Source organism: Saccoglossus kowalevskii, chromosome 8 (genome assembly GCF_978046115.1).
Source record: "Saccoglossus kowalevskii chromosome 8, keSacKowa6.1, whole genome shotgun sequence".
Taxonomy (NCBI): domain Eukaryota; kingdom Metazoa; phylum Hemichordata; class Enteropneusta; family Harrimaniidae; genus Saccoglossus; species Saccoglossus kowalevskii.
This window is the reverse complement of record NC_140648.1, coordinates 15,839,465-15,852,325: the sequence shown is the minus strand read 5'-3', so window position 1 is coordinate 15,852,325 and position 12,861 is coordinate 15,839,465. Positions and strand designations below refer to the sequence as shown.

The window sequence follows — 12,861 nt, the reverse complement described above, 5'->3', positions numbered from 1 at the left end:
ATCTCGCCCAGTACGATAACAAATGATGGTTTCCTAAAATAGGATTCTGATCCAGTACAAATGCAAGAAAAACACAACACACTAAAATAATTCAAAACCATTTGTCGTCAACATCGTTTCGAATGATATACTCGTACGCTTTTTCCCGGCATGATGATAGAACGTCTAAACCAATTTAGTTTTTGTTTTCCGCTTAATTGGTTGAACTAGATAAGTACACATTCGATACGGTAATCTTACACTATCAAACTCGCGTTACCACATCAACTAGAAGACTCTAATGAAATGTGACTGTGGAATCGTGCAACTGGGCTCGAATCCATATTTTGATAGATTAAGTACGGTCATCGACCGAGATGGAGCTATTTTGCCTGTACCACTAACACACAAAGTACGATTACATGTTATTATGCAACGGTTGATTCGGTAGAATAGAATAGAATAGAATAGAATAGAATAGAATAGAATAGAATAGAATAGAATAGAATAGAATAGAATGTTTCATTTAAGTTAAACATTGAGTAAAATCAAATGATATAAAGACAATAAAAACAAAACAAAACAAATTAGACTAAATTACAAATGACATGTCATAGTCATAGTCTTCGTCGTGCAATGATTACCATCTCCGAAATAAGTCGACCATTTTAACCAGAGCTTGTCCCAAATACGTGTGTTGCTTGATGTATAATGTATTGCAAACAGTCAATGCATGTCAGACATATGGCTTCATTCATTGAAACAAAATGGCCACCAGTCGGCCATTCTATTTTAAATCCGATCTGAAAAGCAAAATTAATAGCATAATGTTCAACGTATATAATATATAAACAAATTTTGAATGAAATGTGTTCATGCACTACTGAGATCCGGTTCCGGTGGGAATGGCAGACATACTTGATTAAAATGACCGCCATTCCGCTCGGTCATCTTAGCTGAATTGGCCCGCGAAACAAATGCTTGTATGTTTGGCATCATGCATGCATGCATGCACGCAAGGCATGTTTGAAATATGGGTTTGGATAGGAGCAGTTCAATTATATTATAAGTTGTTTTTTCGTCCGAACGGGGACTAATAAAGTCTTGTGGTTAAGAGTGTCATTGTCATTGTTTACAAACAAGCGTCTACCCATGAGCCTTTGCGTTTTAGCGTGTGTTGTTATCGTCGCTTGGGACTCAATTCCCAGATACTTAAGAACTATTAATTGATCACAGCAGAAGGGAACATCAAGTGTTGTCTCTCTGATGTGAACATTATTTACCATAGGCACAGTCACTACTTTGCATTCTTGTGTCGTCAAACTCCGGCGTCAAAGCTAGCGACGGCCATACTTTCAAAAATTATAATATGAGAGAATAGTTGCAGACGACACCAGTAGGTGATGTCAGGGTTGGGTGGGGTGTTAGGTCGTGTTTCGTCATTCCACCAAGAAGGGGGTGTTAATAGTTAGTTCACACCATGCGATGGTTACTCAGTCAGAATGGGGTGGGTGGCGTGGGCTCTAGTGCATAAAGTGGGAGATAACAACAGTTACCTTTCGTGAACCAGTATGAAATGCAGAGACACTCTTGCGTCGCTCTCCTTCGTTTTAATTCGGCCTTACCCGATTACCCATAATGCATCCTGGTCACGCAAGATTACACATTATCGGATTTTAAAAACTAAAACAACAACAACAGCAACAACAACAAAAACAACAAAAACACCGTTTCAACTGTTTGAAACCATGGTTACATGACTCTTTGTAAAAAGAAAAAAAAGCAACTTTTCATTATCGCCTACGATGAGTCTGATAGTAGTGTGATGCTTTGGCTGTGATTGAACAGACGCAGCTGGGTACAACGTCACGGTGTAACCAGGATTCCCGTAGAGGCAGGGCGACGATAGTTTCTCTATGCCACAACGTACGTACAGTTACGATAGGGCACCGTGCACATGTGGTATGTTGTAGCTGCCGACCGTTAATACTTAAATGGCAGCAAAGACACGCGTGTGCGATGTCAATCACTGAAAGCTGTCCCGTGGCTCGCGAACGTCAGTTTACCGGTTTAATTGTCAGATACGATCTAAAATAAATAAGCACCAACGGAGGGGTCACAAATCGCGCCACGCTGTGCGTGTCTTGATTGACATATCTTCACTACACCGTCTAAAGCATGTCGAGTTGTTGTCAAAAGGCTACTTTTAACCGTGATATGTTTGGTTAAGGAATGAATAAAGAGCAGTCAGCGGGATCGAATACGCAGTACTTCAAACCCCAGTAAGTGGATTAAATTCAAGCCACGATCGTTTTAAAACAAATTGCAACGTATCGAGTGACAGGTTGTACAGTTAAAAGGGGTACACTGTTTCGAACTTACAGGTGCGCTCACCATAACTATATTTAGTTTTATTTCACGTAAAGAATCATCAACTTAATAACGGAAACTACATGAAATTCCAAAAACGCGCGGGATGGTCATGAACTACAAGTCATCGTCATTTTTTTTCAGAATGAAAACATCGCATACCGACCCAAATATCCTCTTATCATGTTAACAGCATTGGTAACGGCGAATTTAAGGAAGCAATGGTACGAATTCTGTGTCAGAGTGGGGTCCCCAATTAATTGTGATACTTTTTACGAAGAAATCGGCCATGGGTTACAAAGGCGAAACAGATTAATTGTGCCAAGAAAAAAAAAAGTATCTCAATTTAAAATACGGTATCTAAACCGACAGATATTAAACTAGGCAACATTGGTGAGTGAATTTAACAGCTGTAAGGCAGAGAAGAGGCTGCGGGTAAGCTTTTTGACTGGTATTCAATTTCACTATGCAAGGTGCGCTCATTACAAAATTGTTACGCGTGTACGAATCGTTCAGAGTTCGGCTATTCCTCTCTGTCCTACGTTAGTTTCCGATTGCACAAATTGTGCAGACATAATACAAAAACAACTAAGTACAAGAGAAGTGATGATGGTCGTGAACCATAACTGCCTCAGCACAATGCATGTTGTGTAATACAAGGGAATTTAAAGGGAAATGTATTGTAGTGTTACCTCTGTATAATTACAATATATCTACATTACCCTTCACTTCACTGTGAAGGACAATATGGGAGTTGACTTAAATGACTGGTAGAGGCAAGGCTGGGAAAATTTAGCGAAAAAGTAGTTAGTTAGAATTACCAGACACGCAATCGAGACACTGTGGGATATCGAAATATGAATGATTCTGAGATTCATTTCGAGTGAAATATAATCTTACAGTCGCACACGAGTCGTTAAAACGTACAGTTTAGTGACAGTTGGGAATGATACCAAGATTTAACAATTCCATGAGAATATCGCGATGTTCTTTAACACATGAAACGTATGTGCATAGGTCAAATACAAACAAGTCGTTAAACCTTCCAGATAGTAACATGTAAGTAGGTAATGTGAAAATTCCAGCAATATTGTTGGGTCACGACAAGCTTGTATTTTGGTATACAACTGAACCTAATATTGTAGCATGGTCTGTAAGAGGAGGTTTAAAAATGCTGTCCATTGTACTGAACGAATTCCACCCAGTGACCTATCATCACTGTTGGACACTTACAAAAACAATATCTCAAACAAATGTTGTATAAACCCGAATGAATAGTCCGGAGTCACGGCGAAAACTTCTAGCGACTGAGTCGCCCCTCCAAAAACGTCTTCAACCAGTTTAGGCGCAAGATAAACGTCCCAAGATTGTTTTGTTTACTAGAAGGAAATGTCTTTTTGCAGCATTTCTTGTATTAATTTCTGTTGCAGCAAATACTGTCACTGAAGCACAGAATTTGCATGTATTTCTCCCCGACCATTCACGCAAACTGCAAATCAAGGCTATTACCGTATACATAATTGGATGTATTGTGACGTATTTTTATCCCCGGATTCTGACCTTGCATTCTGGCTACATTTACTGCTCTTTCATACCAGTTCAATTTTCTTTCATTATTTCAACCAGATTTCATGACATTTAATATATAGAATCAAACTTCATGATTTCACAGTCACTTTAGTTTTCACTTTACTCAAAATTATTTTACTGATCAAAAGACTTATCACTCCCATCATGCAATCCCCCATATTACTTCCGCGGACACAGCGACGATCACTAACATAAATACAAAGAACCTTTGCTCCCGGGAGCTGAGGAATCAAGTCCCTCTTATCCAATCAGAGTCACTGATTAGCTCACGATTTGACTTGGCGCCATCAGCGCCGAGAATTGGAAAGTTCCATCTCTTGAAATTCGGACGAGAAAAGACCATTGGCGGATTTAGAGGGGGCCGAGGGGGCCGCGGCCCCCTCTATTTTTAACAACCAACAGGACTTCGCGCCTTTGACCAACTTATCGGCCCCCTATTCCAGAATCCTGGATCCGCCCCTGAAGACAGCAACACAAACAGGGGATTCCCCAATGCACATATTCTCCACATATCCAACCAGTCCAGTTTCATATATTCTGACACTTTCCAGAAAGGTGTTTCAGGATATCGAAGCCTAAGCAGGGTTATTGACTGGCACCGGGGACGAGTGTACCACGAGGTACTCTACTCCCTTTTTACAGTGTGAACGAAGAAAAAGAAAAACACTGACAAAAAGGGGTGACGACAAAAACTCTCAACACATGTAGGGCACATTGAATTTTTGTCTGCCTAACAAATCGTGAAAGTATGTTACTTGTACATGTGGTTGGCGTCGAGGATGGACATGACGTACCTTTTACGAAGATAATGTTAATTATGATAACCTAACCAAATTAAACGAAAATACATAAGACCAAATAAGGCGCTGGATACTAATTACAATTTATTGTGATTGGTCACTACCTTACGTCTGCAGTTGACGGATATGTCAGTGGGATATTAGTCTAAAAAACAGACGGTAGCCTATGGGAGACATGGCGGCGGTTTTAACGAATTCATTAACATTTTTCTACTTTGAAACTGAATGGTCACGTGACAGTTACCGTTATTTTCGAAATGTGTCATGGTATTCATAATTATACTATTTTCCCTTTAATAGACAAGTTGCGCGAGTCGATGTCACATACAATTTTTTGTCCGTGTGTGTCATCAAGTGCGCCATATTATTGATGTTATAGTTTGAAGTAAGTAGTGATATTATCAGAAAATTGAGACAGTCAAACGAATGTTTAATGTTTGAATTGTACATTATCCTGTAAATTAAATGTGGTCATTCTGGATCTGGCGATTGAGTAAAAAAATTGCAATAGTAAGATCCTTTATAAACTATACTTGATATCAATCGTAATGGCCGAAAGTTAAGAATAATTGAAATGTAAATGGCCACACAGGGATAAGACATTGAAATAGATGCATGAGAGAACTATCCCCAACACAATTTGAATTTGAAACCCCCCAACGATTTATTTTGTATTCAAAGAACAAACGCAAAACATTCCCAGTAACAAAGAATTTTTATTTTGTTTCTTATTTTTTTCAGTTTTTATAAAATGTTTTCTGATCTTTTTTTTTCTAGCGTCCAGTATTTGAAGTCAGTGATCGGATGAATGTGCCAGATCACTTGAAAGTATGGCTGCCTTTAGTTCGACTCAGATGATCGACATTTCTACACCTCACTACATGTGCTGGTATATGCTATACACTTTTAAGACCGTTCTAATATGATCGTTTCCACATTGAGTCTGTCGTGCACAGAGAAGCTTACAGTGACGTAAAGGTTGTCGATAAACTTTTTTTACTCTTTATTCTATAGCATATCGTTTCAGTATTAACTTAGATTCAATAATTTGAAAACGGAGAGAACGACAGCGAAGACCATCAAATCTTTGACTGCTTGAAAGCTCCTCGCCAGAATTTCTGGAAGGGGAGATGGATAGTTCACCCCCCCCCTCCGCGAATGTACCATATTCTCCTTTGCCGATTTTATTTTGGATAGACGTAGATAGCAGCAGAGCGAAACCTTTTATGAAAAATTCTTATTGTGTTTTGATTAGAGCTATGTTCTCAATAATCTTGCAAAAAAACACTATCGAGATGAAGCATTGTATCCTTCGTTTATCAATCTATTATAAAGCGGCCACTTCTCAAAACATCCACTCCAAACACAAAACACTGACAGATAATCTAAACACACCGCGTATTTTCCCGTTACTGCTCAGCTCAGGACTCTCCTTTCCACAGATGGAACGTGTTTCCCACCAGTGGGAATTTTACGATGTTTTACTTGCGGTTAGAGTAACACTCATTTTATAACTTTCTCGACCCCGAGGCTCTTTTATCCCTTCCAGATGCCACATTAAACGATATCACACGCTTATCGCTGATACTGCGGGCATTAAAGTGATTGCGAATGCGATGGAATAACAGATTGAGTACTTGACCCCTGACCTCCTGCCTGTCGCTTCATCCGTTTTGCCCCCCCCCCCCCGCGAGACGCCTTGTTATGACAGGAGTGTATATTTGGATGACGTGACACCGATGTTGGAATCACTCCTGGAGGACTTATTTTCAAATATAAACACTGGGAGCTGTTTCGAGCGTTTGGCCACGTGACATGCTACAGGAAGTGGTAGCCCCGGACTCGGACTCGTTGGAATCACGTCCTATATGATGGGAATACAGGGTGGTGATCCGATACCATGTAACAGTCAGTGGTAAAAATCAGCGCTTCTTGCAATTATTTCATCGCCAAAGCATCGCAGTTGCCGCTCAGCGTCGTGTTCGATATAGGCGCCATGCAACTTGTGTGTAACGTGTACGAAATGTATTAGTTTCACACGAATTATATATAAACTATGGGGCGTGAACGGCTCATTCAGTCACTTTTTTTACTCGCCATATTGACTTGTTTGATGTGATTTATTTCAACAGTCACAGAAAGATCAGGATAGAAAAAAAAAACGGTTACCGGTCTTTTTTTATGATTCATTGCGTATTAATAGACGAAATTTACGGGCATTCTGGACATCATAAACTCAGATAGCGTCGATTATGTGGAGGAGGGCTCTATGTGTTAAGGCAGTGGCATGAGTCCATTGCTCCGTATACAACGCGCGTAACATACTCGGTCTGTTCTATGAAATTCCAAAAGCCATCGTGTCCATATCCGACGAATGCCATATTAGAGACCTCTTTCTACATACCCACCAAAGTGACATGCAAACATGCGAAGTTACGCAGAATAAATTTCTCCGTCCCAACAACACTGGTTCTCAGAAAATGACAAGAGTAAATTTATTTCCGTAGGCGAATAACCAGATAAAGATCAACGCATTACATGATAACATTCGACTCACATGTTTTTCAAGTTTGTTTTGTTTTATTGTAACCGCGTCTGGTTGATATTAGTTGTCAGCTTTAAACAGAATTGCGAGTCGTTAGTTGATGACATGGCGAGATAAAAACGCCGTTCTAGCATTTCAACCGACTGTATAACTTTTCAACCAGATGTTACCAAACGAAGGAAGGACTGTGCGGGGAATAAATCCTCCTGGGGTGAATAATTCAACTCGTTGATAGATCGGGCCATCAACTGGTGTCGTGTTCCCCACATTGTTTAAAAAAATGTCAGTAACACGGGGAATTGCGACTGGGTGATTGTGATTATATGGCTACAATTGGCTTCACCTGTGTAGTCGGTTTTAAAAGAAGGTGTTCCCAAGGTAACATCATTTCATGGAATACGGGCGGAACGTTCAAGGGTAGGATCGTTGATGTCATTGAAATTTGTTGTTATGAAGTTCCCGTTATATCTAATGCAGTAATGTCGTGAGGTGGTTCGTACAAAGGCACACCAAAGGTCACATATCCCGGGGGACTGATGTTGTTTATGTAAAGACGTGTTTTGGTAAAGTGTTCGCAACGCCCCGAAGGCTGATTTGAAACATGCTGCCTCGAAATCGTTGATGGACGTCACGTCACTTCTGACAAGTTGACATCGTCAAACCAGAATAAGCCTGCCAGTTGGCGGTCCAAACTATTTATGACCTAGGGGCTACCAGCTTGCTCCTCTTCAGTGAGAAAATGCATGCTGTTATATGTATTATGTGTAACTAATTCGCATCTGAAATAAAACGCTTCAACCTCGTCCACCCCTAAACAGCGAAATGGTGTCGCCTGGTTACCCTTAGGACGGGCCATCAGATGGCAGTCGTCAAGAGCGTATAACCGTGTTTGAGTGTAATAACAAACTTCAGTGCAAGCCTGTACGAGAATCAGAAAGTTGGCAAATTGTTGAAGTGAACGGTATTCACGCGTTTCTCGACGCATTTCAAAGTATACACGCTGTTACTGCAAGAAGAACAATACATACTTTTATTTATATTCAACGACAAATCATTGGCAAAGCAAGATGAGATGTTTAAACGTTCTTCTGTTACTTCTTCTCTCGGTAATGTCCGTCCATGCGGCAATAATGTCGGATTTTGAAGGTAGGTCTGTTAAATTATATAAAAAAATATATTAAAACGTCGTTGATCGTACGAGTACACGCTTCCCTGTACCCTGATACCTGAGAAATGCACACCTCACACGTGTGACTTTATTGAGTGTATCGGCGTAATCAACTTATAACATGGTAATCGAACTATACGCTTACAACGGGAGAGTGGCAAAATATAGTAGACGGCTCCAGTAAACACTCGTCCTCGGCACCGTTTTTTTAGAAAACATCGAAACGATCAGGCACTTAGACTCGGATATCGTCCTCTGATAATGGATTTCCGCTGGCTCACAACACACTTACAACAACGAAGTTTTTGTTCCTGCCTGATTTCCGAATTGTTTTTTGCATTTTTCTTCGTCGGATAGATACGTAATATGCATACTCCTCAAAATAGGTTTCAATCTAAATATAATGCTAGGTAATGATGGCGGCGAGCTGTTGTCTTCATCGCGGTTTCAGAAACTTTAAGCTCAATTTCCGATCATTTTTTGACGATTGAATATTTATTGCAAATGTCGGTGATGACGCTTTTTATGGAAAAATACGCATTACATACACTTTAGTTTTCACTTCCCAACGATTCACAGTGCTTTTATGGAGAGCTACGCATGTGCAAGATGCATTTTGCAAAATTTGTTGTTGTTGTTGTTGTTGTTGTTGTTGTTGTTGTTGTTGTTGTTGTTGACACAAACAGTACTCACTACAGTAAGTTGTGAATTGGCCTGCTCGTCGCCCGTTCATTTATAGGTGGATTACATGCAAACAAGGAAAGGAAATTGAACCAGAAAATAATGTAACTGTACAACAATCGGTGTACTAGTAGCTTTTTTTTCTTGTTCGTGTTTAAAAAAATCATACAACCAATGGCGATGAGTACTGAAGGAATGCTTGTAAAACCCACAGTTTGAATTTGACACTGAGAGAAATGCCTACTATGTAAGTATTCGACGTAGTTTACGTATTCTGTGACACTAGTGGGTTTCGTATTGCCATCCCAATGTACACAACGAACGGCAAGATAGTATGGCACATGTCAGGTAATCTGATGGCATATATCAACACTGGGGGGTCGACATTTCACGCTACAATTTAACACGTGTAGTTAAATATTTTAATGAGTTAAGTCGTGTCACTTGCTAACCAACAGCGGAATGACTGGCAGCTGATACAAAATACCATTGCTGCTCCTTTCCCTGCAGCGGCGAGAAAAATGTGAACGAAGCGAGTGAGACATACCACAGCTGACCGATGGCCGCGGTTAAACATCATCATCATCTGTCCATCACATTGTCGTCGTTGTTGTTCGCAACTACTCCCCCTCCAATGTTATATTATTCGCTTTCTGTAGTTGTTTGAACAATTGTGCTAATACAAAATTGTAAATGTTAACGGTCGATCGATATATGTATAATCACACTGAGATTCCCCATGGCCACAAACATGACTGTGCTTCATTACTGGCACGAAGCTTGAAAACAAGAGACCGATGTTCATTTAATTTTTGAAAGAAATGTTTGTAAAAAATGAATAATTTCATATTTTAAAGAGTTTGGATGTCAGTAGTCCTAAGGGCAAAAATGGTACAACACAATCCTCCTAACCTAAACCTAAAAATGCTTTTAAAATGATATTCATGCGTTCGGCATTAATCGGTATTCTTCGGCCCAGCGCTTTCCCCATCATTCATTTCGCGCGATGCGCGTTTCATAATTGCGTATTTCAGTAGTGTTTTAATACTTTCTATTTCTCCCCTGTTACAGACTATCTTGCAATGATTGAGAGCGACCCAACTGACGGGGACGACGAAGACGGGAGTGCTCAGACAGACGTCGACGCGTTTATCATGGCGACCACACCAGTTCCTGAGCAGAGCAATGTACCACGCGGGACGACTTGTTGCGAACTGGGTCGTCTCGCTGGCGTCGGTGGATTCCATTGTAACCCTGAATACTACAAGCCCCGCATGTTTATCAGGTATGTGAAATAAACCTAGTATCACAAACATTTGCCGTTTATGTGTAGTTGCTCCATTTCTAAATGGACGGTGGTCGTCGCGCAAGCAGCAGGTCTTCGAATATCGTGTAAGCGTGACGACCTCCACCCTTTAAAGGACGTCGCACAGAGCGTAAACAATCAAACAAACAAACAGTGTATTTTACACGTGTTGCATACGTCACAATGTGTCCCATACCGAACACGACGCGATGCGACGACTGTAGTGTTTTAAAGCGGGAGTGTCGTCACCTGCGCACGCGTGGGAATTGAGTTCCAAGCGACGATACCAACACACGCTAAATACGCAAGGGCTCATGGGTAGACGCTTGTTTGTACACAATGACACGCTATGGCCATCTGACGCCTGCGCAGGTGACGATCGACTCCTTCGCTTTAAATCTAGGCTCCAAAGCGGTTCGGGGTCCGTGTATTAGTAATCAGTACGCGCAACATGTTGGCGTAACAATGATCGTCTTGAATGTGAAAATCAGTTTGTTTGTAATTACTAGCAATTATCTAGTTTAATAGTCAACAGTGTACGGATTTGAAAACCGTGTTGGCATTTTTATCATGTGTACATTCCATTTCAGAAATATGGGCTATTGTGGTCTCCGTTTCTAAAAAAAAAAGACCGTCATTTTCACTTTCGTATGTTGTATTCGCACTTACAGAAATAGAAATCGTCCTCACAACGCGAAGATGCGCTTCCACGAAGAAAACGACCAGCCTCTCAAGCAGGGATACTCGTTGATGAGACAGTTCTGGAAGTGCGTGGGTGGGTTCAGCTTGAGACTCGAGAATGAGTTTCACAAGTGCTGCAAATCCGCGTACATGGAGCAACAAAAAACAAGTTTCCGCGAGAGGTCAAAAGTCGACACCGAGGGCGCTTTAAAACACAGCAAGCATCGTGATCGAAACGATTATGGCGACCGTGCAAAGGAAGAAGAACTTCTTTTAATTCAACGAGTCCATAACGACCGAGTGAGGGAGGAAGAGCTACGTTCAATGCGGCGAAACCATGACGACCAAGCGAAGGAGGAAGAGCTTCTTAGTATGTTACGAGGACATTATTAAAATGAGACTTTATATACCTATAACTGTGAATAATTGTGGGTTAAAAATCATCACATTAACAAATTTTATTTATTTTTAAAACGTTTTAGTTGAATTATTGAGAAAAAAAACACATTTAAAACATTTCCATCAAATTATACATGATTGAACATTAATTCTGACTTAGACTCTAAAGTACGAGTGTCGCAACTAACAATAGCTGATGATGGCGCTGTTGCATTGCTATAAGCCACACTGGTAGATTGAGGGCGCTATTCAATTGAAAGAACGAGCTCATTAATCCTATGTATATTTATTGACTCTTTATTTATGAGACTTTACAAAAATATATGTATTGTTGAGATTTTATCTTTAGGGCATTTTATGTAATTCGTCCAGTCTTACTGGTGGAAGCCTAGGTTGGATCGGTGAAATACCTAACACTGTCAACTGGATAAATAAAAATTGAATTGATCTGAGATGTGATCAAGTTAGCCTGACATGTAGGCGTGAATGGTGCCCTCACCGACCGAACGGCATGTTGGGTTTGGAGCACTGCGGAGGGCGCAGCTCACATGATTTTGTCAGGCTATGATCAAGTTGGTAGAACACGTTAGACGAATATATAGACACCTAGGGGGTGGAAATTATATTTGTCGATACCTAGGACTCGAGTTTTGGAGAATACCGAATATTCAAAATGGTTATTTCGCAGCTAAATGAAACTTGACAACGTTTCACTCAATGCCGTATTTCCTACATGTCTTTTAGTCAGGGGTCAACGAAAAAGCTTGTGGTTTGGGGCACTATTGTTGAATCTACTCAAAAGGGTGGATTTATTGTAAAACATATACTTCCATAGTGGGTTCTGTTGACGAATGTTATTAAATTATTGCCGTACAAACACATTCCAAATTTCCCTTAATAGTAAGTTGTGCTATTCAAGCTCCAACCCGAAACCAGAAAAGAGTATAAAACGACAACGTAAGCATATTGATTGACCTTGACATTCGGATTTTGATTGTCAGGATATCACTAAATTGTTGCCATAACTGTCCCGTACATTTGTCGTCAAAGTTCAAGGCTCTGGGATTGCAAGCTGGAAACGTGTCAGCACATATTTACTCTAATGCTTTCAAGTTGATGACGTGACGTGTGTGAGTATTTACATTATTGAAATGTGAAATAAAACATGTAATATAGACTGTGGAATAAATCATGTAATATAGACTATAAAATAAAACATTGCAAGTTTCTAAAAGTGTTATAATTTAGTCAACACCAATTTAGTAGACAACCCTTGTTAGTCAAATATGATGATGACGTCATGACTAAGTGACAAGATGAAAACCTCATTATCAGGATATTT

At 40.2% G+C, this 12,861-nt stretch overlaps 1 protein-coding gene across 1 annotated transcript; it reads left to right on the top strand.

Annotated features, from left to right (window-relative positions):
- Positions 1-8,215: 8,215 nt before the first annotated feature.
- LOC102801012 (uncharacterized) lies at positions 8,216-11,971 on the top strand. The gene is made up of 3 exons (XM_006821089.3): positions 8,216-8,430; positions 10,205-10,418; positions 11,111-11,971. Exons 1-3 carry the CDS (start codon positions 8,352-8,354, stop codon positions 11,511-11,513), a joined length of 696 nt encoding a protein of 231 aa, XP_006821152.2. The 5' UTR covers positions 8,216-8,351; the 3' UTR covers positions 11,514-11,971.
- Positions 11,972-12,861: the final 890 nt, after the last annotated feature.

Bases quoted from the DNA above. Each gene is read 5' to 3' on its own strand.
- LOC102801012 (XM_006821089.3), top strand. From the start codon at position 8,352: ATGAGATGTTTAAACGTTCTTCTGTTACTTCTTCTCTCGGTAATGTCC. The intron at 8,431-10,204 runs GTAGGTCTGTTA...CCCCTGTTACAG, and splicing joins AATAATGTCGGATTTTGAAG to ACTATCTTGCAATGATTGAG. The intron at 10,419-11,110 runs GTATGTGAAATA...TCGCACTTACAG, and splicing joins AAGCCCCGCATGTTTATCAG to AAATAGAAATCGTCCTCACA.